Source organism: Microcaecilia unicolor, chromosome 4, assembly GCF_901765095.1.
Source record: "Microcaecilia unicolor chromosome 4, aMicUni1.1, whole genome shotgun sequence".
NCBI classification, from domain to species: Eukaryota; Metazoa; Chordata; class Amphibia; order Gymnophiona; family Siphonopidae; genus Microcaecilia; species Microcaecilia unicolor.
Genome location: NC_044034.1, coordinates 346329790 through 346356745, shown reverse-complemented (window position 1 = coordinate 346356745; position 26956 = coordinate 346329790). Strand labels below are relative to the sequence as shown.

Genomic DNA, 26956 nt, shown 5'->3' with positions numbered 1-26956 from the left:
TCATACAGGCGGCTCCAGGCATAGAGCAAACAATAATTTCAGTGTATTAAATGGAAAGCATCTGCACATAAAAATAAAAAATGACATTAATATAATTACTAACTTGTTGGTCTACTCTCTGAGGAGTGCTTCATCTATCTCTCTTTAGTTTTACCGTGGAGGAGTGGCCTAGTGGTTAGGGTGGTGGACTTTGGTCCTGGGGAACTGAGTTCGATTCCCACTTCAGGCACAGGCAGCTCCTTGTGACTCTGGGCAAGTCACTTAACCCTGAAGCCTGCGCGGCCACATTGGTGATCTGCAAGGGCCGACGACTTCTACATGGAATGTTGCTATTGGAATAGCAACATTCCATGTAGAATCTCAAATAGTAGCAACAGTGGAGGAGTGGCCTAGTGGTTAGGGTGGTGGACTTTGGTCCTGAGGAACTGAGTTCGATTCCCACGTCAGGCACAGGCAGCTCCTTGTGACTCTGGGCAAGTCACTTAACCCTCCATTGCCCCATGTAAGCCGCATTGAGCCTGCCATGAGTGGGAAAGTGCGGGGTACAAATGTAACAAAAAGAAATAAATATGCTCGATTCCATTTAATAACCAGGGAGTGGTCTACATCCAGCCCTCTTACTTAGCTTGTACCTATGCATAAGCACCAATGTTTCACAATGACTGGGGGTGCCAAACAGAATACAAAATTACCCCTCTCTGGGCATAACAAATGAGCTTGCTCAATACTGGGGTTGCTCAGCATCCCGTGGCACCCACAGAGCTGGCTCTTATGCATAGGTAGATTTTATAAGGGAGACTCCCTGTGGAGTCAGTGAGACAGGGTCACTTACTGGTACACCCAGGCCCCAAGAGGGGTTTTTCTATGAGTGAATACTGTTTATCTGTGGAAAACCCATTAAGAAATGCCCCCCTTCCCCAGGTGTAGAACACTTGTCCTGCCAAGTTGTATTTGCACACTGTTTATGGGCTTGTGTGCGTTTCCTGCCAGCTAAGGTTATTATCGATAGGCACATATCCTAGAACCACTGCTCTTAATTCTTTTCTCCATGGGATTTAATGTGTCCAAGCTCTGCACTCCACAAATAATGTACGAACAGGCTACTGAGGTGCTTACTCCCATCCAGAGCAGCTGCCACTTTTAACAGTGGGGACGCATGGCAGGGCTTCCTTACATGGCTCAGCTACAGCCAGAGACATGAGCTTGACATTTCCTCAATTGTCCTCAAACCAAAGAGACTTACGTTCTGGCTTTAAAAGCTAAAAGTGTAACTTCCACTCTTAATTACATCAGCTGGAATTTTAGCATGAAGTCAGATCGCAGTGTGATGGAGTCGGTCCTCATTAATGGCAGCATGCCACTGGCCAGGGCCTTACAAAGGCACTGAAGAGCTGCATTACAAGCCCATCTGCTCAATTATTAAGCCCAAGTTTTGGCTTGACCAATCACAATGTCCGATTTTTGGCATCCATCTTCTAACACTGCATAAATGCTACCTGGCTCTTTCCTACGACACTAGACTGTGCCTGGCTCTGTAGCTATAAAATGAACACCCGATTAGAAGGAATAACTCGTAAGGCAGGAGAACCATGTGCTGAAACATGTGTTCTTCATCAGGACACGGCACAGATATTTGCAGTGATCATCTGTGGGCTCTATTAATCTCTTCCAGCTGCTGCCCTAGCCTGCTCCGCTGAGCTAGCGCTTATCACAGCAGCCTATCACATTTCTACATCCTCCTCCTTCCTACATTACTCATCTCGTGATGTTTGGCGAGTGTGGAAAATAACCCACCTAACCAGCACGCCATCCCCTTCCTTCCTTCCTTGGTTGTACCATAACCCTTAAATAAAACCACGGCTAATGTGGTTGTCCAGCTGTTAACTATAAATTTATAGGTGACATGTGATTCTCTTAGTTTTCCTTCGCTGCAATGAATCAGGAGTTTCACTGGTTCTGTAACAATGGGTGCAGCCTGCATTGCTATACATAAGGCATTCTTGGATTAAGACATTTTATTTCTGAAAACAATGCAACTGGGGTCTAGTGGTGCAGAATTACTTTAACTCAAAGGAAAATTGCTTGGAATGTATGAAAACCAATACAACTAGTTGCCAGTGCTGTGTCTCCCAATATTCCTCTTACGATGACTTCGTTTATAAAAGGATTTAAGCCCTTTAAGATGGGCATGTCACCTTGAAATCTGAGTGCAGATTTACACCATAGTAAAAAGTTCAGCTACATTGCTGCCTCTGGCTAATTCTTACATAGATCCACTGAAAACAGAGCCACAACATGTAGGGAGAAAGATTCTGCAGCAATTCAGCGGGAACTGAATATTAGGACAGGCCAATCACGTGGCTACATTTTGCAGACCCTGGCTGCTGCATCACCGCTGTCAATACACATCAGCAGCTTTCAATTTCCTACTGGATCAATTCTGAGAAATTCCTTTGAAAGAGAACTGCCATGCCACATCTGCCGTGTCCCCCACACTGACCGTGCAGGACGAGCAGTATCACTTTAGGCAGATGTATTTTACTGTCTCACCCCTTATCTAGAGGAACATTCTCTTACACATCTGATACATATAACATGACCATATGGAAAATATATGTGTCGAATGCATGCTGCAGGCACACTGTCTATTTTAACAACTTATGAAATGCAGGTTGCGCATATATAGCGGCAGAAACAAAGAATGGTCTTCTTACAGCCTTTATGAACTGATCAAGCCCCTGAACAAAATGTGCAACAGACGCTGCTCCTTCCCCCCCCCCCCCCTCCTCCTTCAGGCTAATGTTTGGCGTGAACTAGGTGAGACATTTAACAACTTGTAAACCGCAGAATGAACTTTTTGATGGACACATAAGCTTTACGTTAATCTGTGCTCGGTAAACAGTTTTGGCAAAATTACCAGTCTGTCCTTCAGCCTCTCAAATCGAGAGAATTCAACTTAAATAATGCTTTACACTCAGACATAAACAAACAAAAAACAACAAAAATAGCAGCAGCTAACCATCCCCTAAAAGCACATGGCATGGATTCCGCATCATCCACTCCGATTACACATGACAGTTCAGTCGTTCAACTTTATCCCACCTAGTGTTTTCACAATCTTTGTCAGCCAGGCTGATTGCGTGTCCCTGGAAACGTCTAACTTTCCAGATTGTCAAGGAAATCATATTCCACGTTTTCCTCCAGCTCTTTCAGGACCCTGGTGGCGTCCTGAACTGGGTACTCCACAGAGGGGGGTGTGCTTGATTGGCTGCTGCTCCCTGTTTTGAAAGCACTGCTCAGGATCCTGAAGAATGGTATTAGTTGGGTGATACTTGAGATGGAGCGAAGGTTCAAGAGTGGGAAGTCCCGTTTCTGCAAAGTAAGCTCACCGGTGGTGTTGGAAAGCTGGAAAGAAACATAATAGAAAAAAAAACTCTATTAAATTCCAAGAGGTGTGGACCTACAGCAGTTTTAACCAAGCTGTGAATAAGTGAAATGTGACCCAGCAACATGACGGCAATAAGGGTTTTAACTCCTAACCCTTATTCACTTGTTCAGAACCCTTATTTTATCATCCTCACCTTAATATTCCCTTATCTCGTTTGTCCTGTTTGTCTGTCCTAATTAGATTGTAAGCTCTGTCGAGCAGGGACTGTCTCTTCATGTTCAAGTGTACAGCGCTGCGTACGTCTAGTAGCGCTATAGAAATGATAAGTAGTAGTAGTCTTTGGGATTCCGGAATCTTGCTACTCTTTGGGATTCTGCACAGAATCTTGCTACTCTTTGGGATTCCGGAATCTTGCTACTCTTTGTCCTTATCCCTTATTTGTCCTGTTTGTCTGTCCTGATTAGATTGTAAGCTCTGTCGAGCAGGGACTGTCTCTTCATGTTCAAGTGTACAGCGCTGCGTACGTCTAGTAGCGCTATAGAAATGATAAGTAGTAGTAGTAGTCTTCTGGATTCCGGAATCTTGCTACTCTTTGGGATTCCGGAATCTTGCTACTCTTTGTCCTTATCCCTTATTTGTCCTGTTTGTCTGTCCTAATTAGATTGTAAGCTCTGTCGAGCAGGGACTGTCTCTTCATGTTCAAGTGTACAGCGCTGCATTCGTCTAGTAGCGCTATAGAAATGATAAGTAGTAGTAGTAGTCTTTGGGACTCCAGAATCTTGCTACTCTTTGGGATTCTGCACAGAATCTTGCTACTCTTTGTCCTTATCTCTTATTTGTCCTGCTTGTCTGTCCTGATTAGATTGTAAGCTCTGTCGAGCAGGGACTGTCTCTTCATGTTCAAGTGTACAGCGCTGCGTACGTCTAGTAGCGCTATAGAAATGATAAGTAGTAGTAGTAGTCTTCTGGATTCCGGAATCTTGCTACTCTTTGGGATTCCGGAATCTTGCTACTCTTTGTCCTTATCCCTTATTTGTCCTGTTTGTCTGTCCTAATTAGATTGTAAGCTCTGTCGAGCAGGGACTTGTCTCTTCATGTTCAAGTGTACAGCGCTGCGTACATCTAGTAGCGCTATAGAAATGATAAGTAGTAGTAGTAGTAGTCTTCTGGATTCCGGAATCTTGCTACTCTTTGGGATTCCGGAATCTTGCTACTCTGTGTCCTTGGCCCTTATTTGTCCTGTTTGTCTGTCCTAATTAGATTGTAAGCTCTGTCGAGCAGGGACTGTCTCTTCATGTTCAAGTGTACAGCGCTGCGTACGTCTAGTAGCGCTATAGAAATGATAAGTAGTAGTAGTAGTAGTCTTGGGATTCCGGAATCTTGCTACTCTGTGTCCTTGTCCCTTATTTGTCATGCGTATTCATGAGTGCTTCGCTTGCTTAAAACAAAAACCAGAAACTAAGACTAAATGATTTATCCCAAGATAATCAACAGAAACTGAGCTGTTGCTTTCGACTGCATCCCATGGTGCAGCAGATGTTTGATATTTTTCCTGATTCTTCATCTTGCACCAGTATAGATCCGATTACAGTGAGCTGCCACTATGCCGTTGATCATCAGACAGCAAGTCTAACTCCACCACATCTGACAGTACTGAACGAAGACAGAAGAAAGGGCTGGAGGGAGATTACCTTCTAAAATAAGCATGAGGACTACAGGGAAAGGACCTAAAATCAGAATAAGAAACCTTGAAATATGAAGTTTCATCTAATACAAAAAGTTCAGGCACACAGGTGCTAACATTTACACGCATGTTACATGTGTGAAGGTTTAGAAAACTAGCACATATGTTACTCTGTGCACACACCAGGGGCGTAGCCAGACTTCGGCGGGAGGAGGGTCCAGAGCCGAGATGAGGGGGCACATTTTAGCCCTCCCTGGCGCCGCCGACCCCCCTACCACCCCACCATTGCCGACATCACCAACTTTGACCCCCCCCAACCCTCCCGCCGCCGTCATCGCCTACCTTTGCTGGCGGGGGACCCCAACCCCCGCCAGCCGAGGTCCTCTTTTCCCGCGCAAGGCTTCGTTCTTCTGTTTCTGTGAGTCTGACGTGACGTCAGACTCAGAAGAATGAAGCCTTGCAGGGGAAAAGAGGACATCGGCTGGTGGGGGTTGGGGTCCCCCGCCAGCAAAGGTAGGCGACGGCAGCGGGAGGGTCATCGGCAGGGGGGGGTCCAGGGCGAAATCTACGGGGGCCCAGGCCCCCGTGGCCCCACGTAGCTACGCCCCTGGCACACACACACATAAATGCCAATAATCTGCCTAAGTGCTATTTTGTAAACATGCATGTCTCTTAGATAGCGTGTATTTGCAAAGGGGGCGTACACAGTAATGCAATGTGGGTAGGGTAAACACTGACACAGATAACTGATAGAATATTATGTTATATGCGTACCAGATCTATGGCTGGTACAAAGGTTTGAACCTAACTGCAGAGGAGTTCACATACCTCCTAGAAAGGAAAGTAAAAGGTGCCTACTTTTCTGTATAGAATAAGCTTCTAACAGGGTGGAAGTGATCACAATCAGGGGCCCTTTTGCAAAGCCGTACACAACGCACGTCAAATTAGAACTACAGCCTGGCTACCGCGTGCCCCAGGCGGTAATTCTAATTTTTACGTGCGTCCGATACGAGCGGCAGAAAATATTTTTTATTTTTTACCATGTGGCACTAACCGGATGGTAATCGGCAGTGTACGCGCACTGACAATTACCGCCCAGTTAACGCATGAGACCTTATCACTAAGTCAATGGTGGTAAGGTCTCAGGCCCAAAATGGACGCGCACCAATTTTTATTTTGCCGCATGTCCATTTTCGGCCAAAAACATAAAAAAGGCCTTTTTTTTGCAGGCGTGCTGAAAAAAAATGGACCTGCCTGCGTCCAATATATGCGCCTATACCAGCGCAGGCCATTTTTCGGCGCGCCTTAGTAAGAGGGCCCCTAAGTCTGTTCCAGGATAAAACAAATAAAACATTTATTTACAAATACAAAATCACAAAGTGAGTTCACGTGCTATAGATACACAAACACAACTTGCTATGCTATATGGGTAAACTACTACTACTACTAATAGCATTTATACAGTGCTTCCAGACGCACGCAGCGCTGAACATTTGACATAGAGAGTCAGTCCCTGCTCAAAGAGCTTACAAGCTAGGTAAAACAGACAGACAAGACATTACGGGCAAGGGAATTACAGGGTAAAGAGGAACAGGGGAGGAGGAGGGCAAATGAGTAACAGCTAGGAGCCAAAGGCAGCAGTGAAAAGGTGAGTCTTCAGATGGAGCTAGACGTATGGGCTCAGGAAGACGGTTCCAGGCATAAGGTGCAGCAAGGTAAAAGGAACGAAGTCTGGAGTTAGCGGTGGAGGAGAAGGGGGACGACAAGAGAGACTTGCTCAGAGAGCGGGGTTCACGGGGAGGAATGTAGGGAGAAATGAGAGAGGAGAGGTAACGAGGGGGTCATAGAGTGGATGCATTTAAAGGTCAGTAAGAGAAGTTTGAACTGTATACGGAAGTGGACAGGGAGCCAGTGAAGAGACTTGAGAAGTGGGCTACCTGTTTATCCATTTCCATATTTTGAGCCTGTGCACCTGCAAACACAGGTTGGGTTTATCTATATAGTACGTACAAGGTGCGTTTGTACATCTATAGCACATGAACTGACTTTCTGATTTTGAATTTGTAACGAAACTTTTTATTGGTTTTATCCTGGAACAGACTTATTGGGGTCACTTCCACACTTTTGGCTCATTCTGTGGAAGTGTTTGGTTTTCCTATTTTCTTCTAGAATAGGCTCCTATCAGACATATAATTGGAGGCGCCCTACATAAGTACATAAGTACATAAGTAGTGCCATACTGGGAAAGACCAAAGGTCCATCTAGCCCAGCATCCTGTCACCGACAGTGGCCAATCCAGGTCAAGGGCACCTGGCACGCTCCCCAAACGTAAAAACATTCCAGACAAGTTGTACCTAAAAATGAGGAATTTTTCCAGTCCATTTAATAGCGGTCTATGGACTTGTCCTTTAGGAATCTATCTAACCCCTTTTTAAACTCCGTCAAGCTAACCGCCCGTACCACGTTCTCCGGCAATGAATTCCAGAGTCTAATTACACGTTGGGTGAAGAAAAATTTTCTCCGATTCGTTTTAAATTTACCACACTGTAGCTTCAACTCATGCCCTCTAGTCCTAGTATTTTTGGATAGCGTGAACAGTCGCTTCACCTCCACCCGATCCATTCCACTCATTATTTTATACACTTCTATCATATCTCCCCTCAGCCGTCTCTTCTCCAAGCTGAAAAGCCCTAGCCTTCTCAGCCTCTCTTCATAGGAAAGTCGTCCCATCCCCACTATCATTTTCGTCGCCCTTCGCTGTACCTTTTCCAATTCTACTATATCTTTTTTGAGATACGGAGACCAGTACTGAACACAATACTCCAGGTGCGGTCGCACCATGGAGCGATACAACGGCATTATAACATCCGCACACCTGGACTCCATACCCTTCTTAATAACACCCAACATTCTATTCGCTTTCCTAGCCGCAGCAGCACACTGAGCAGAAGGTTTCAGCGTATCATCGACGACGACACCCAGATCCCTTTCTTGATCCGTAACTCCTAACGCGGAACCTTGCAAGACGTAGCTATAATTCGGGTTCCTCTTACCCACATGCATCACTTTGCACTTGTCAACATTGAACTTCATCTGCCACTTGCACGCCCATTCTCCCAGTCTCGCAAGGTCCTCCTGTAATCGTTCACATTCCTCCTGCGACTTGACGACCCTGAATAATTTTGTGTCATCGGCGAATTTAATTACCTCACTAGTTATTCCCATCTCTAGGTCATTTATAAATACATTAAAAAGCAACGGACCCAGCACAGACCCCTGCGGGACCCCACTAACTACCCTCCTCCACTGAGAATACTGGCCACGCAATCCTACTCTCTGCTTCCTATCTTTCAACCAGTTCTTAATCCATAATAATACCCTACCTCCGATTCCATGACTCTGCAATTTCTTCAGGAGTCTTTCGTGCGGCACTTTGTCAAACGCCTTCTGAAAATCCAGATATACAATATCAACCGGCTCCCCATTGTCCACATGTTTGCTTACCCCCTCAAAAAAATGCATTAGATTGGTGAGGCAAGACTTCCCTTCACTAAATCCGTGCTGACTTTGTCTCATCAGTCCATGTTTTTGTATATGCTCTGCAATTTTATTCTTAATAATAGCCTCCACCATCTTGCCCGGCACCGACGTCAGACTCACCGGTCTATAATTTCCCGGATCTCCTCTGGAACCCTTCTTAAAAATCGGAGTAACATTGGCTACCCTCCAGTCTTCCGGTATTACACTCGATTTTAGGGACAGATTGCATATTTCTAACAGTAGCTCCGCAAGTTCATTTTTTAGTTCTATTAATACTCTGGGATGAATACCATCAGGTCCCGGTGATTTACTACTCTTCAGCTTGCTGAACTGACCCATTACATCCTCCAAGGTTACAGAGAATTTGTTTAGTTTCTCCGATTCCCCCGCTTCAAATATTCTTTCCGGCACCGGTGTCCCCCCCAAATCCTCCTCGGTGAAGACCGAAGCAAAGAATTCGTTTAATTTCTCCGCTACGGCTTTGTCCTCCTTGATCGCCCCTTTAACACCATTTTCGTCCAGCGGCCCAACCGACTCTTTGGCCGGTTTCCTGCTTTTAATGTATCTAAAAAAGTTTTTACTATGTATTTTTGCTTCCAACGCTAATTTCTTCTCAAAGTCCTTTTTTGCCCTCCTTATCTCCGCTTTGCATTTGGCTTGGCATTCCTTATGATCTATCCTGTTACTTTCAGTTGGTTCTCTTCTCCACTTTCTGAAGGATTGTTTTTTGGCTCTAATGATTTCCTTTATCTTACTGTTTAGCCACGCCGGCTGACGTTTAGTCTTTTTTCCCTTTTTTCTAATACGTGGAATATATTTGTCCTGAACCTCCAGGATGGCGTTTTTAAACAGCATCCACGCCTGATGCAAGTTTTTTACTCTGCGAGCTGCTCCTTTCAGTCTTTTTTTCACCATTTTTCTCATTTTGTCGTAATCACCTTTTCTATAGTTAAACGCTAGCGTACTTGATTTCCTAGTTTCACTTCCTTCAATGCCCTGTTACAGAATAACGACACTTAGCTTAGCTTTCTACCCAGCGGGGCTCTCCATTTCATTTCTGTACCAAGCGCTTCCCAATGTCAGGAAGTATTTTTTCACGGAGAGAGTGGTAGATATTTGGAATGCCCTCCCGCGGGAGGTGGTGGAGATGAAAACGGTAGCGGCATGCGTGGGATAAACATAAAGGAATCCTGTGCAGAAGGAATGGATCCTCAGAAGCTTAGCTGAGATTGGGAGGCGGGGCTGGTGTTTGGGTGGTGGGGCTAGTTCTGGGCAAGACTTCTACGGTCCGTGCCCTGAAAATGGGGCTAGTTCTGGGCAAGACTTCTACGGTCTGTGCCCTGAAAATGGGGCTAGTTCTGGGCAAGACTTCTACGGTGTGTGTCCTGAAAATGGGGCTAGTTCTGGGCAAGACTTCTACGGTCTGTGCCCTGAAAATGGGGCTAGTTCTGGGCAAGACTTCTACGGTCTGTGTCCTGAAAATGGGGCTAGTTCTGGGCAAGTCTTCTACGGTCTGTGCCCTGAAAATGGGGCTAGTTCTGGGCAAGACTTCTACGGTCTGTGTCCTGAAAATGGGGCTAGTTCTGGGCAAGTCTTCTACGGTCTGTGCCCTGAAAATGGGGCTAGTTCTGGGCAAGACTTCTACGGTCTGTGCCCTGAAAATGGGGCTAGTTCTGGGCAAGACTTCTACGGTCCGTGCCCTGAAAATGGGGCTAGTTCTGGGCAAGACTTCTACGGTCTGTGCCCTGAAAATGGGGCTAGTTCTGGGCAAGACTTCTACGGTCTGTGTCCTGAAAATGGGGCTAGTTCTGGGCAAGTCTTCTACGGTCTGTGCCCTGAAAATGGGGCTAGTTCTGGGCAAGACTTCTACGGTCTGTGTCCTGAAAATGGGGCTAGTTCTGGGCAAGTCTTCTACGGTCTGTGCCCTGAAAATGGGGCTAGTTCTGGGCAAGACTTCTACGGTCTGTGTCCTGAAAATGGGGCTAGTTCTGGGCAAGACTTCTACGGTCTGTGCCCTGAAAATGGGGCTAGTTCTGGGCAAGACTTCTACGGTCTGTGTCCTGAAAATGGGGCTAGTTCTGGGCAAGACTTCTACGGTCTGTGTCCTGAAAATGGCAGATACAAATCAATGTAAGGTATACACAAGTAGCAGCACATATGAGTTTATCTTGTTGGGCAGACTAGATGGACCGTGCAGGTCTTTTTCTGCCGTCATCTACTATGTTACTATCTCATTCTTGTGCCAAAACCTTCCAACATGGCATTTCTTTAAAAGGTCGGCGTCTTGTAGCCACGGTACGCCATGTTGAAGGTTTGGCACAAGAATGAGATTGGGAAGCACTTAAGTCCCCTGACGAAGCTTGGTACAGAAGTGAAACGGGTAGAAAGCTAAGCTAAGTGCTGTTAAATATTTATATTATCCTTTGACAATAAGTGTTGAAGAAGAGGTTGAAATTAAAACATAAAACATCTGTAAAAAAATTACAAAAACGATATAATGAAGAATGGAGATTTTTGACCAATGATAGAACTGGAGTCTGTGAAGAGCCGGCACTAAGAGATTATTTCTGTTGCTGAGCTAAGATGTTTGAGGTCTTTTCCTCCACTTAAAATTCTAAATAAATTATAATTCAATTCAATTTTACAATTGAACATCACAAGATTCACAGTGAGAGATATATTAAGAAAACTGGATTTTCAGCCTCTCTCAGGCAGCCATCTTGGATCTTGTAGAGCCTTTTCTAAATTATCTGCATGGGTTGAACGTGGATATACCAGCTACATGCAGCGTGAATAGCCATTTTACAAATATTAACATCAACGGCAGAAATAAAGCAATATATGCACGTCAGCCATTTCGCAAACCTACAAGCATGACTGCTGCTAATTATATGTAGAAGCTACAATTATCATTTATGTTTAATTTGGAGGAGGCAACAAACAATGAGGAACTTCCTGACTGGCTGAAAACTAGCAGTTTTAAAAAGCTTCAGTGTTTGACGGAGCAGGTAGAAATAACGCTGATGTGTGAATTTTCTCATATACACGTTAACTATGCAGATTTTAATCTCAAACCATGCTCACTTGAAAATCCTTACATACTGTGGGATTGCATGTGTACATATTGACTGTCTAAAATCAGGGTGTACTTGCAAATGTTTCATACATGTGTAAATACTGATATTTACATCTGCAAATCATGAATGGGGGAGCTAGACTTGCTTCTATAAATAACTACCATGATCTAGTAAATGACAGCAGACGAAGATCAATTAGTTCAATTGATCAGTCTGCCCATCCATTTCCTCTATGTTTTTTTTTACTGCTTAGATAGATAAGTACATATATGCCCCAACAACCCCTTGTCTACTGTCTTCAAGCTACCTTCTTAGGGGGCAAGTCTATCACAAAAGCTAACATTTCTGCGCTCATAACTATCCTAAGTCTTATAATCCACTTTTATCCCTTACGGCCCTGTTTACTAAGCAGCGTTATAGGCGCGTTAATGTTTTTAATGCGCATTAATCATGTACGTGCCTATAATATCCCTATAGGCGCCTACATGGTTAGCATGCGCTCTAAGTGTAGGCATGCTAAAAACATTAACGCACCTTAGTAAACAGGGCCCTTAGAATGCAAAGTGGATCACAATCGAAGAAGACCTTTTCATTAAAGGAATTACGAGCAATTTTATTCAAGAAGCTCACATTAATTTTAATAACACCATTATCTGTAGAATAAATGTCTTTTTAACACTTTCCTAAAATTCAAGAAAGATGTTGGTTGTCAGATTTGAAAGGGACTATCACTCCAAATTTTAGCAATCTGATTTCAAAAGTTTGTTCCCAAATTGATTTCAACTGAATGTTCTTCATGGAAGGAAAATCTAAATCGTCTTATTCTTCTTGAATTAGATTGATTAATAGGAAACACAAGTAGTCAATCTAAATCATCAGCACTTTGACTGTGAATACTTTTAAAAACCAAGCGTGAAACTTTAAAATGAATACGCAACTTTACTGTAAGCTAATGAAGTCTATGTGGTGTTACTCTTTCAAATTCCTAACTTAAAAAACTCCTAACTTAAAAATCAATCTTGTAGCAGTATTCTGTAAAAATTGCAGTTTCCTTTGTAAAATTATCTACGGCGAAGCCCCAGGAAACATGACAGACCTCATAGACCTATCAACCAGAAACACAACAGGATCAACACGAATATACCTAAATCTCCACTACCCAAGCTGAAAAGGACTTAAATACAAATCAACCTTTGCATCCAGCTTTTCCTACATAAGCACACAACTATGGAACGCATTACTAAAAGCCGTGAAAACAACTTATGATCACCTAAACTTCCGGAAATCATTAAAAACTAACCTGTTCAAAAAGGCACTCCCTACCGACCCAACTTAAATGCCTGTACCCTGCAACACAACACAACGAAACCAAAGCTCGTAATGGACACATAATAACTCTTCCTCTCTACGATCCCTAATGTGTCTGTACACACAACCCTTATTCTACCACAACATTACTGTATTTGTTCATACCGGAATTGGCGAACGCCTTTACGGTACTACGTAAGCCACACTGAGCCTGCAAATAGGTGGGAAAATATGGGATACAAACGTAACAAATAAATAAATTTAATGGAAATATAACTGTATACAGAATTACAATAATCTAATTGTGGAAGTAAAATAGATTGAGCAATAATTCAAAAGCTTTGAGCGCTTAAAGACCAAATAATTTGTAACTTTATGAAAATTTCCTCTGATAGCCTAGCCATGTGCACAATCAATATTTTACCTGTGAGATGAAATTTGCAACAGATAATCTCATCCTGACCTTTATGACTTGTTTCCTCTGTGCAGAAGCTCTCATGCCAATAATGAAAGGGAGTTATGCGCTTGCCCGTGGGTGGTAAACACAACTCCCCTATCCACACATTTTTAGAATTAGGTAATTTAAAATCGCTAAACTGCCATATTTTATATGGCTAATAGGGTGCCAGTACTGGGCAGTGGCGTAGCCATAGGTGGGCCTGGGCCCACCCACTTAGGACTCAAGCCCACCCAACAGTAGCACACGTTTAGCAGTAGCTGGTGGGGATTCCAAGCTCCACCAGCTGAAGTCCTTCCCTGATGGTAACAAAAACGCTACTCTCCACGATACTGGCACCTGCGTATTCTCAGTTTTCAGCACATGCCTGCCGCAGAGTGCTAAGGTGGAAAGAATCATTTTCCCGCCAGCTGAGATATTTTTTTGGTGGTGGTGGTGAGGGGAGAATACTTGGTGCCCACCCACTTCTTGTCTAGGCCCACCCAAAATCTGTTGTCTGGCTACGCCCCTGGTACCGGGTTAGGGAGAGAGAAAGTTAGCACTAGAAATCATTCATTTACTGATGAAAGTCAAGACATTAAAAAGTTTAGGCCTGCTGTATAGTCAGCCTAAATTTAAACGGATAGTGCTGGTGCAGTGCCTCTACACAAGCAGTAGTACTGAACATACGTATATTAAGTACCAATAATATTGTGACCGTGCTGGCTCAGTATCAGCCCCTCTGTACATTAAAAGTCACAAACATGATGAGCTGGAAGTCTTCACACAATGACATCCCTAAAAAGACAATTTCTGGGTAACAGTGCTTAGAAAATGTTCCTTCACTCAGACGAGAAAAACTTTCCCTCCCTGCTTGCATGTCTCCTGCACAATTTACCCCATATCTCTGCTGAAGGAGCTCCAGGATGCGGACCACGTGGGGTCTGCACTGTTGGTGATTCTCCACTATATCTGTAGGTGTGTGGCACAGTTCCAGTTCCACTTCCACTTCTGGGACAAAGGCCCATCGATATCTGGAATGGAAATTAAATTTCACGTTACAGAAGTGGTGATATCTTAGCTCAGCTCCCTGTTTCCCTATGTAGTTACAAATAGGACACCAGTAAGGTCCAACAAAACGCAAGATGGTTATTGGTCTGCTCCTTCAACATTTAACAAGAGTAAACCTTATAAAAGAATGTGTTATTGCAGCAATGAAAGAGTGACACAGACTACAGCTAGCTTCAAGTAAGTCCTAGTGGTTAGGGTGGTGGACTCTGGTCCTGGGGAACTGAGGAACTGAGTTCGATTCCCGGCACAGGCAGCTCCTTGTGACTCTGGGCAAGTCACTTAACCCTCCATTGCCACATGTAAGCCGCATTGAGCCTGCCATGAGTGGGAAAGCGCGGGGTACAAATGTAACAAAAAATAACAAAATAAAAAGGCAACTGACAAGGACAAGAACCAGGATCTCTCAGATAATCCCCATGCAGGGCTTATCTTGTTGAGACACACACATGCATGTCTTCTCCAGATAACACACACTCACACAAGCACAGGTCTTTTACAGGTAGCCCTGAGTTACAGACACGGGATTCCCACTAGTAAGCGCTTCTACAGGTAACCTGCAGGACATGCCTGCTGGGCTTCCAAAGCACTGTGCAGAGAGGGGATGATCTGTCAACAATCACACACACAAAAAAAACCCAGTGCAGAGGATAAATAGCATTATTACTCACATCTGAAACAAAGGCATCTTGTCAGGTGGAAAAGAGAGTGCTGTATCTAAGAATTTAGAAGCGGATAAATACAAGTCCAGGCTGCCCTGCTGAATGTCAGTCGATAAGGGCCCATTGCCATTAGCCACGGGGACTTTCTGTTTGTTGCTTTTGTTGCCGACCCTATAGTGGGATATATCTGGAGATCAATTATAAGCTCAGATTTCAATCTCATTTATCCACACACAAACGTTATTTAAGAGATGTCTTTTCATTCCTAATCGAGAACCTACTCAAGTCTCCCTCTCTCTCTCTCTACCCCAAGGACAATGGTGCAAGGATTTCCCTCTTTGCCTGTGGCTTTGAATGCTGCTTTTCCACCCCATCCAGCATCCCTATGGGCTGACCTAAGACCATCAGCCATGTATCTACCCCTTGCCCCTTTCTGACCCATTCCCACCCCACCTCTCCCTTCCTTTCTCCTCAGGGGTCCAGAATCTCACTCCTCTTCCCTTCCCTCCTCCCCAGGGGTCCAGCATCTCTCCCTTATTCCCTTACCTGCCAATACTGCTGCCACATCTCTATCACTGTAGCAGCCCAAAGAAAATACAGACTTCAGTGGTTTGGGGGGAGGGAGGAGTGGAGGAGGGAAGCAGCAGATCCAGCAGCAGGGAAACCCTTGAAAAAGTGCTGTGTGAGGAGGGTCTTTCAGCATCCCAGGGTACAGGTGTACCCTGGGTTGCTGAAGGCCTGTCAGTGTCTGTGGCTTTTAAAGGACTTCCCATCCTTGCTGGTGTCCCCCTACCTGCCAGAAGTCTGCTGCCCCCCCCCCCCTAGTATTCCCAGTGGTATCGCCAACCCTGTACACGTGAGAAACTAAATGCTGGCCACTCACGAAGTAGCATGTTGAATGGGCCCATCACACTAGTCCGAATGTCAGCTAACAAGATCATTACAGCTAGCAAAGTTAAGCACAATAATGATTCAAAAAAAAAAGGAATTTCAGTGTGTGATCAGAAAACACCACCAAAGGTACCAAACAAACAGAAAAAAAGTTAAAGCATTAAGGCAGTGGTCAGAAAAGGACCCTGTTGGACAGGGGGGTGGGGGAGATTCGATGTTAATCAGCTGTTGCTGTAAATGTAGGATGTGTGATAACAATTTGAATTTAAAATTTTAATCAAAATAATTGGGAAAAAAAAAAAAAGAAAAGGACCCTGTGTGTCAGTGTGCTCTCAAAAATCCCAGTACTCTACATGGCTTTCCAGTACAGTAAGTACACGGTACAAGCAGCAGTGAACATTCACCAAGTCGCAGGCCCCTGCTGCTTCAACTACTGAGCATAAGTTACAGTCCAAGTACAGAGGAAGAAGGAGAAGCCCTGTTTCTGTGAGCCCGTCTACTGAGGTGACCCCTATTTCGGGTCCCAACTCACAGTTTGGGAACTACTGCATTAAGGGGCAATTTTTTTAAGGGATTTTTCTCCAGGTAAACAGAAAACTCCTTTCAAAACTGACATGGGTCCCCCCATGGTGGAAAGCGTACACTGTTGCACTAGGATTTCATCTTGTGGGGAGGGAGATCCCACGGCACTGGTAAGCCAGGCTCTTTCTAAAGGGAATCTCTGCAGGGCATTTTTTTGTTGTTGTTGTAACCGTGGAGGCTGCAGAGTATAAATTTAGAAGCCTACACCCACATCTCTGCTCTTCCTCAAAGACTCTTCCCAAGTTTCCCCTCAGACTCTGCAAAGACTTTTTGTTGTTACTGGTTGTGCGAGGTTCTAATACACAAAGAAAACGGTTCTTACTTAGATGAATCTTCTTCCTCGGTTAAATCTTCTGCCAGCTGCACAAATGCCTGGATCTTCAGAAAACAAAAACATATCAGAATAAGGATTTAACTGTTTAATGCTTAAATATCACAAATAAACCATACTTAATAATTTCTCAACCTGCACTTCCCCAGCTGTAAAGGACTAAAATACAAGATGATACACGCTACCACCTTGTCTTACATGAGCACGCAGCTGTGGAATGTATTACCTACAGCCCTCAAAGCTATTGATGAAATAACCAACTTCCGCAAATCTTTGAAGACACATCTCTTCAACAAGGCCTACAAAACTACCTTACCAATCCTTCCAATCTCTAAGTCCACCTTCCATACTATCCTGCCTAACACCTTTCTTTTCTCTTCCCTTACTTAATCTCTATACAATACTAAGTGTATGTGATATCATGGAATGACAATGTCATAACAAACTCTGCAAGCCACACTGAGCCTGCAAATAGGTGGGAAAATGTGTCCTGTGTCCTGAAAATGGAGCTAGTTCTGGGCAAGACTTCTACGGTCTGTGTCCTGAAAATGGGGCTAGTTCTGGGCAAGACTTCTACAGTCTGTGCCCTGAAAATGGCAGATACAAATCAAGGTAAGGTATACACAAGAAGTAGCACATATGAGTTTCTCTTGTTGGGCAGACTGGATGGACCATGCAGGTCTTTTTCTGCCGTCATCTACTATGTTACTATGTATGTGGGATACAAATGCAATAAATAAATAAATAAAATAAAATAAAATAAAATAAAATAAATAATAGCTTATCAACACTGATGAAATTCCCCCTTTTTTGATGACTAACTTTTGGCAAAAGGTTTCTATAATAAAGTGATACTTGGATTAAATAGCAAAAGTATGTTTTCTGCTTTTCTAGTGCAAGTTTCTTATGTATACATTTTCTTTTTGTGTCTTCTTTAAATATTACATTTTGACTCTTAAGACATCACTATATTGTAAAGTCCCTCCATGAAATCCAGAGCTGCCAAATTATCCAGTTCCAGGAAGGAGAGTCTTTGCCAGCCCTAGTTTTGAACTTCCACACTAAAGCAATGAGGTATTTGTAAATCCTTTTTCTAACTTAAATGAGGACAGAGGTCTCAGAAATCCAGGAATGGTGTAAAATCTCCCTTCAGGTAACTTAGCAACTCAGGAATATGTTAACACTGTAGGCTTCACATCTGTCCAGTTTCCAGTCACAAGGGAATGTTGTAGTCAGGCTATGCTTTCTTAACACATGGTACTATATAATGAGTACCAGTGTCCAAGCAGGAACGAACACAGCCAGAACCTCACAATTTGTGATCCCTTGTTCTGTATTTGGTGAGGCTCTGTCAGTGTGATTGTAATGGCAGGTGGGGAGATTTGGGGAGGGGGGGACTTCTATTTTCTGCTCTGGGCCCTAGCATGTCTAACACTAGTTCTGACCCATGCTGTAGCTGGTGGGGATCCCCAAGCCCCATGAGCTGACGACCTCCTCTGAAGGCAGTCAAAACTCCCGCTGCTAAGCTTGGCAGATTGCGGCAACACCCTTGAGCCACCGATAATTAAGCACGTATGGAGGTGCTGGGGAGGGGTGGAGACTAGGGGAGGAAGGAGTGGGGCAAAGAGAAAATTTTATGCCCACCCACTTTGGGCTCAGGCCCACACAAAATTGGCTGTCTGGCTATGCCACTGAATGGACATGGGAACAACTTTTGAAACCGCTGGGGGGGTCTTCTTTTGGAACATATCACTTGGACAAATCGCTGCAGCGAAATCAAATGACTTTGTTGAAAATATTTCCACATAGGCACTCAATTCCTAACTTGAAATTGACTGGCAAAACCTAAACTAGGAACATTACTGGGAAGATAACTGCATAACAGTGACAGGAATTACACAAATAAATATTTTATTTTACAAGAAAAATAGCATCAGGGTGTCCATGACAAAAACTACATTGGATTGGCTCTGCAGAAGAAAAAAAGAATTGATGAGGTCTTGCTCAACAGTAGCAGGCAGGAAGAGGCACCCATATGTTGTGGAGCGATCTCAAACGCTCTGTATTAGGTGCTGGAGAAAGTGGATGATGTCATCTATGTGTGACATTTGCAGTACCCTGCTTGTCCTGAGAGAAAAAGTTTATTTTTTTTTTAACCCATATAGTTTGTTTCAATACTGCACTGCCTCAGTGCAGCTGAAAGTATTATCCTATTCTACAAACCATGTGCTTTTAGGTGCACTGAATGGAGGTGTTCCCAGGGATATGTTTTAAGTTTGAGGGCAGGGGTGGGGGGGGGGGGGGAAGAATTAAAAAAAAAAAAAAAAAAAAACAGCAGAAAAAATGTACCTATGACAAGTTTCATAGCAACAGCATATGTACGTTTTCACTTTGAAAATTGTGGGAAATCCAGAGGATTAGGGAACCTGTTGACTGTTCTGTCACACCTCCCAGAAGAAAATAAATGCATGGTTTGAAAATTGCCTCTATGGTGTTTTGAGCTTGAAAATAGGCATTTAACCTGGCATGCCACATAATCACATTTTCACAAACAGGCCTATTTACTAAGTTCTGTTAATATACATAATTGAGGAATTAATGGACATTAAACCGCATTATTGGGAAATTAACACATTAAATCACATTTAACACAGCTTTTAATGCAAAATAAATCAAGCTTGACATGCAGAAAAATAATGAGCCAAGTTGCATTAATATGTAAACATGTTAAATGCAGCTTGCACTAATCCTTTTACCATACATTAGGATGGAAAATTAACTCCATCTCTGAAATCACATTTAGCTTCTCCCTGGTGGCACTAGCGATCCTGGGGACCTTCTTATAGGGGCCACTGTTGCAAAACCTACAAAATTCCCCCCTTCCTGCAGCTGTGTTGGTTTACCAACAGTGCTACTGTAACCTTAGGGCCCTAGTGCCACAGACTCTGAGGGGCCTCTCTAATGCCGACAAGGTCACAGAACAGTGGCATGGGGTAATCTGAAGCTCCCGATGTCCTGAGCTTACCAGCTCTGTCACCATGATTGGCCACAGTGAAGTTAGGTGTTGTGGAGAAATTCTTAGAAGCAGGACTCTGAAAAAAAGAAACATTTGGGCAGCAACCACAGAAGTTTGTCCGACACGAAGATTTTCAGTCAGACGTTCTGGAATTTAAACAAAAAAAAAAAAATCATTTAGGGTTTGCATGAAATTATTCACTTCAACATGTGATATAATCACAGCATTTTAAATACTCGCTCATACACCCACCTCAACAGCTATACAGTTTATAGGGGCAACACAACCTGCTCAAGTAAACAGGAAGTTTCATTTGCAAAAACAGAGAAAAACCACAGTATAAACAAGAAAAATGGTGACAAAAGTTTAAACAACTGGAAAAGAGTCTGTTTGAACAATGGCCCCAATTCTATTCCCTCCCCCTGGACCACAGGAAGCAATAGAGACAGCAGTGGGACAGAGACCCCTACTGCTTCTGTCACTCCCCCACTCAATACTGCCAAGGGGATGATGATGGGGAGCAGCAGGGGGACAGACACTGGCAAGGACTCCTGTTGCTCCTCTCATATCCTGGCCTGCATGATGTGTGGTATGCATGGCTCTTCTGTATCCCCCTAGTCCCCCAAACCACAGGACGACAGCATTAACAAAGGGGTGGCAGTAGAAGAACGGACGTTCACTGTCCCACTCAAACTGCCATGGCACTGGAGATAGGGAGTCCCAGGCCCTTGACTATTTAACATGCACTTCAGCTAGCGGCTTGATCAAAGGCCCCTGGCCATGTGTATGGATAGACTGACTCAACATTAAGTGCTTTCATTTGTGCTAGAGCAGAAGCACTTGGGATACATTTGCCTGGCATGTAAAAATGAGACTTCTGTATTGTCTGTTTACCAACCACAGCTTAGAGTGTGCGGTTGAGTTTACCGCTTAGCACCACTTTTCTTACTGAACAGTTGCTTATTGAAGTCTTTAAGCTCATTGGTAAACCATAGCACAGAAATGTAACAGCCAAATTTGGAAGGCATATTAAACTGGCACACACACAAAAAAAAGCCATTTAGCTCTGTAAAGCAGAAACAGCAAATAAAAAATAATGTGATTCTGTTTACTGTGCCCATAATTAAGGATGTCCGTCCCTCCCACCTGGTAGCACCCTGATCAAAAAAAGAACAAATCAGCGTCTGGGAAAACTCCGATACGTCTCTTTCATTTCCTATGGTACTGCCGAGAGAATCAAATCTCCAAGACACAAGGCAGATAACCAAACAGCCTAATGCAAAGAAGAACCAGCATCAAGAGGTTGTTAGGCTGATAATCTTTATATGTGGGAGAGAGGAAACTTTCTGCAAGTTTTCTCCCTTGTTGTGCTAAGACCAGCAGTCGAGAAGAGAGCAGAGGCAGAGAAGCAGCAACACCCCATTTGCACAGCACAGCAGGGAGATGCTCGTACCTTGAATGACGGGTAGGTACAGGTGGTACTGGTCCAGCTCTCCACTGAAGATGGAGAAGGCCTGACGCTTTAGTAACATGGCTTTCTGCTCAGAGCTGGGGAAAAGTTTCAAGGAGCTGCTCTGCATATCTATAATAAAGGAAGTAGAATGAAAAGGCATGAAACGTCGACATACAACTTCTGAATTATCACTTCTCCAGTATTTATTTGTTACATTTGTATCCCACATTTTCCCACTTATTTGCAGGGTCAATGTGGCTTATATAGTACCGTTAGGGATTTTATTGTTAATGTATATAATTATAACTATACTGTATTGATGGATTGCACTATGTTTGATGAAAACCACCTTGTACCCCATTTTTGGGGATAAATGAAGTATATGATAGGATCTTACACCAATCGGCTTCAGTATTCTCTTTCTTCCTGTCCGCATAACTCTTATCAATATTAATAAAAAGTATGTGCATGAAAATTTAATTAGAGCTAGGTAATCAAATAATTAAGCAAAACAGTGAATAGTACATATTAATTATTACAGGTATGAATTTTTCACAGGTTATTGTATATAAACTTTCATAGAATACCAGCACAAATGACCAAAAAACGCACATACGTTAAGGCACGACCACTTACTGCCTGTGCCTAGAGATTAGCACGTGCATGCATACATGATAGCTGTGCCGGCCCAAAGCAAGATGCCGCTCCCCACCCCATGCCGAGATGCTGCCCCCCCCTTCCTACCTCCAGCCCGTTCGCGGCATTTACCTGTTTTGTCATGTTCCAAACCCGGCAGCGATTCCCGTAAGCTGTCCTGCCGCAGGCACCCGCCTCTTCCCTTTACTGCAGCTGCCTGAGCCTCTGACGAAACAGGAAGTTACATCAGAGAGGCGGCCACAGTAAAGGGAAGAGGGGGGGTGCCGGCATCAGGGCAGCACATGGGAAACGCTGCCATTGCCGGGTTTGGAACATGACATGTACTACTACTACTACTACTACTTAACATTTCTAGAGCGCTACTAGGGTTACGCAGCGCTGTACAAATTAACAATTAAAGACGGTCCCTGCTCGGAAGAGCTTACAATCTAAAGGACGAAATGTCAAGTTGGGGTAGATAAGTTTTCCTGAGAAGAGGTGAAGTGGTTAGGTGCCGAAGGCGATATTGAAGAGGTGGACTTTGAGCATTGATTTGAAGATGGGTAGGGAGGGGGCACGGCGTATGGGCTCAGGGAGTTTGTTCCAGGCGTGGGGTGAGGCGAGACAGAAGGGGCGGAGCCTGGAGTTGGAGGTGGTGGAGAAGGGTACTGAAAGGAGGGATTTGTCTTGAGAGAGAGCCGTAAATGGGGTGGAGGAAGGAAGGAAGGAGAAAGGAAGAGATGCTGCTCCCTGAAGAGTTCCGCTCGAGACCCCCGCCTCAGATGGCCTAATGGTTGGGCCGCCCCTGAATGACAGACTTCTATAATTTGCACGCATACCTGTGTGCTCCGTCCCTACATATGCTCACTGGCAAAATACGCAGTCAGGTGGTGCATTCTTTCTTGCTCATCAGTAATTTACATTTATGTGCTTTCCTGCTGCCTAAAACTAGGTGGCTCCATATAGAATTAGCACCTTTATGATATTTTTAAGTTTTCCAGTTAAGCGGAGATGTTTCCCTCTGTTCATGGTGATGGCGCATTTTATTTGGGCAGGAAAAACACTGTATGCCAACTTGCTTTGAAGACAGAATCCTGATTCTAATGAACAGTTGACAATGAACTGTGTTATGGTGATTGTTTAAAGCAATTTCAGGATTCTGTTTTACAGAATCATTTTCACTAAGAAGGCTCATGGGAGATAAGTGCGGAAAATTTACGAAGCGCACTCTGAGTGCTGGCATAACCACTGCAGTAACTGATACAATGAGTACTGGATATTAGGTGGTCCTTTTACCAACCCGCGGTAAGAAGCAGCCTTAGCAAGCCCATAAGCGGGCCTTTCCTGCGCAATAAGGTCATTTTTACCACTGCCAGAAAATGGCCGATTTTCCATATTATGAAGTAATGACCCTGTGCTAATGCTGCCATTAGCGCATGGCCATTACCAAAAATTAGCATACGAGACTTATTTTGTAGGCGGTAAGGGCTCACAACTAATCCCGCACTAATATGCGGCAATGTAGCTGCACTAAAAGATTCACGCTGTCATGACCACCCTTTACCCTCAGATACACTCCCTTCGAGAAAACTTATTCAGCGCGTGATTTGCGCGAGCGCATTTGGAACTTACCATGGGACGTCTCAGTGCGTCCTGTGGTAAGCACATGCTAATGCTTACCGAAACTTAGTAAAAGAAGCCCTATATGTGGTGGTCTCTGTGGTGAAGCTGCCCTCTCACATGTTTAAAAATGTTTTTTTTTAAACTCTTTATTCCTGTTCTGATCACTTAACAATACACCTGCCGTTGGTTCTGTGCATCTGTTATTTAAAGTTTAGTGAATTTTGACTTGCAGTTGGGAATATGTATAAGTTCCTGAAGAAGTGAAAGTGTAGATGCCAATATTCAAAGGATATAAATATTCCACCCCTTGTAGTGGCTAAATTATGTGTGTCTGCACAGAGGTAGAGGTGGAGCTGGAGATGCTCTCGGACAGCTGGTGTTGTCAAGAGCATTTTGTCTTCCTGGACCATGGGATGCTTTTCCAAAGGCTGCTGAGCAGAGATGGTGTCCATCTATCAAAGAAGGGAAGAAGTGTCTTCAGCGGCAGACTGACTAACCTACTGAAGAGGACTTTAAAATAAAATCGTTGGAGCAAGGTAATCAAAGCCCCTAGGTAAGTACAAGCCCTCAGGTAACTGAATCAATAAATCCCTCTACACAAACGGGAAAAAGGGGCAATGTCTGGAAAGCAGTTTACATTAATGCCCGAAGTATGGGAACTAAGGCTTTAGATCTTGAGGCTGCGATGGAAGAGGCTGATTTGGATTTCGTAGAGATTACAGACTCATTTTTTAATAGAGCTTTTAAGCCCCTGATTTAATAGTCCAGGGTTTATGGTGGTCTCTATGTCCCGGTGTCACGCTTCTTGCGGTTCCTCTGGGTTAGTGAGCCCTTGGACCACTGCCGAGGAGCGGCAGCGGCAGGAGAATCACCCAAACACAAGACAGGCAGACCAGACGTCCCGGCAACCCAGGATAGGAACTCTCAGACGCAGGCTGTCGCCGAGGCAACTCAAGCTGGCACAAGCAAGACCGGAAATAGCCCAAAATTCACCTGCACCTGACCGCTGTTCCTCAGGAGTTGTGCCCCTGAGTGCAGGCGGCCGGCAGGACTTACCAGACAGGGCAGAAGGCAGACAGTAGAGAAAGCCAGGATACAAGCCGGGTCTGGACAGGCAGGAGAGTAAACCAGGATACAAGCAAGATCAAAACCTAAATCAGGAAAACCTCAGCAGCACTGCAACAACTCCCACCAAAGGAAACTTCTCTGAGGACCTCTGTTGCAAGGCAACTAGAGACCTGCCCAGGTGGTTAATAAAGGCAACATACAAGGGAGATCACTAAGTACGGGTACTGCTTGGTTCCAAAAAACCCCGAAAACAATCTGGAAGGCTGGAAGATCTGGACCAGACCAGCATATCTTCTGGAACATGGGAAACAGTAAACCATCAGTTCCCAGCACCCTCCAGGTCTAACCACTGGGGGCCGAGGTGTCTGCAAGCAAGGAACCTGGGCGCACTACCGTGACACCCAGCAACTGAACTACGTGTGTCCAAACTTTCAGTTTCTTTTAATGCGTGGGAGTCTTTTGACTGGTCTTTTCTTTCCCATTTTGATTCTGACGTTCCTTTCCAGCCTCCAAAAATTAGTTATGCTTATTTTGGTACTGTTAGCCGCCATGATCTATAACTAGAAATGGCGGAATATCAAGCATTTTAGTAAATATAAACATTGTTCACAGAGAACCATGACTGGGATATAGTTATTCTGGGCTATAATCTGTTCAGGAAAGGCAAGGTAGGAAGAAAGGGAGGGGTAGTAGCATAATATGTTGAAGATAATATTAAAACCACACAATTGCAGAACCTCCAGGGTAAGGAAGAGGCACTGTGGGTCAATCTGGAAAGAGGGAATGGAAAATGTATTTACACTGGTATGATATAGAGGCCTCCTTCACGGACAGAAGAAATGGACAGATTTAACTGACGACATTCATAAGTACATAAGTATTGCCACACTGGAATAGCTCACCATCCTGTTTCCAACAGTGGCCAATCCAGGTCACAAATATTATTATTTGTATAGCGCTACCAGACGCACGCAGCGCTGAACACCTGATACAAAGAGACAGTCCCTGCTCAAAAGAGCTTATAATCTAAATAATACAGACAGACAAGACAGTTACGGGCGAGGGAGTAATGGGAGCTAAAAAGCAGCAGTGAAAAGGTGGGTTTTCAGCATAGATTTGAAAACAGGTAGATATGGAGCTAGACGTATAGGTCCAGGAAGTCTATTCCAGGCATAAGGTGCCGCGAGAGAAAAGGAGCAAAGCCTGGAGTTAGCAATGGAGGAGAAGGGGGGGCGACAAGAGATTTGTCCAGTGAGCGGAGTTCATGGGGAGGAATGTAGGGAGAAGATGAGAGTGGAGAGGTAATGGGGGGCTGCAGAGTGGATGCATTTAAAGGTCAGTACGAGAAGTTTAAATTGAATGCGGAAGCGGACAGAGAGCCAGTGAAGTGACTTGAGGAGTGGGCTAGTGTGGGTACAACGATTCTGGCGGAAAATAAGTCTTGCTGCAGAATTTTGGACAGACTGGAGAGGAGAGAGATGGCTGAGCGGAAGACTAGTGAGAAGTAAATTGCAATAGTCCAAGCGAGAGGTAACAAGGATGTGGATAAGGGTTCTGGCAGCGTATTCAGAAAGGAAGGGGCGAATTTTGCTAATATTGTAGATAAAGAAACGACAGGTTTTGGCGATATGTTGAATATGCGCAGAGAAGGAGAGAGAGGAATCAAAGATGACTCCAAGGTTACGAGCCAAGGAGACAGGGAGGATGTGAGAGCCATTAACAGAGATAGAGAAAGGGGGAAGAGGGGAGGTGGGTTTAGGGGGAAAAACGAGAAGTTCAGTTTTGGACATGTTGAGCTTTAGATGGCGTTGAGACATCCAAGCAGCAATGTCGGACAAGCAGGCTGAGATTTTGTCCTGGATCGAGGTTGAGATTTCAGGGGTGGATATGTAGATCTGAGAGTTATCAGCGTAAAGATGGTATTGAAAGCCATGGGATGAAATCAGGGTACTAAGGGAAGAGGTATAGATGGAGAAAAGGAGGGGTCCAAGGACAGAACCCTGAGGCACACCAACAGAAAGCGGGATGGAAACAGAAGAGGATCCACTAGAGTGAACACTGAAAGAACGAAGTGAGAGGTAAGAGGAGAGCCAGGAAAGAACAGGGCCCTGGAATCCAAGCGAGGACAGCGTATCCAATAGTATAGTGTGGTCAACACTACCTGGCAAGATCCCAAAAAAGTTCAATACATTT

The 26956-nt window shown here is 44.2% G+C and overlaps 1 protein-coding gene across 1 annotated transcript in view; it reads right to left on the bottom strand.

The window, feature by feature from the left end:
- Positions 1 to 519: 519 nt before the first annotated feature.
- Positions 520 to 26956, bottom strand: part of DOP1B (DOP1 leucine zipper like protein B) — a 224042-nt gene continuing 197605 nt past the window's right edge. Inside the window, exons 32-37 of the mRNA XM_030202211.1 lie at positions 21437 to 21565; positions 19993 to 20129; positions 16959 to 17014; positions 15173 to 15334; positions 14332 to 14467; positions 520 to 3405 (exon numbers count right to left, since the gene is read on the bottom strand). Of these exons, the coding sequence (XP_030058071.1) occupies positions 3157 to 3405; positions 14332 to 14467; positions 15173 to 15334; positions 16959 to 17014; positions 19993 to 20129; positions 21437 to 21565 (869 nt within the window). The 3' untranslated portion in view covers positions 520 to 3156. The remainder of the gene's footprint in view (positions 3406 to 14331; positions 14468 to 15172; positions 15335 to 16958; positions 17015 to 19992; positions 20130 to 21436; positions 21566 to 26956) is intronic.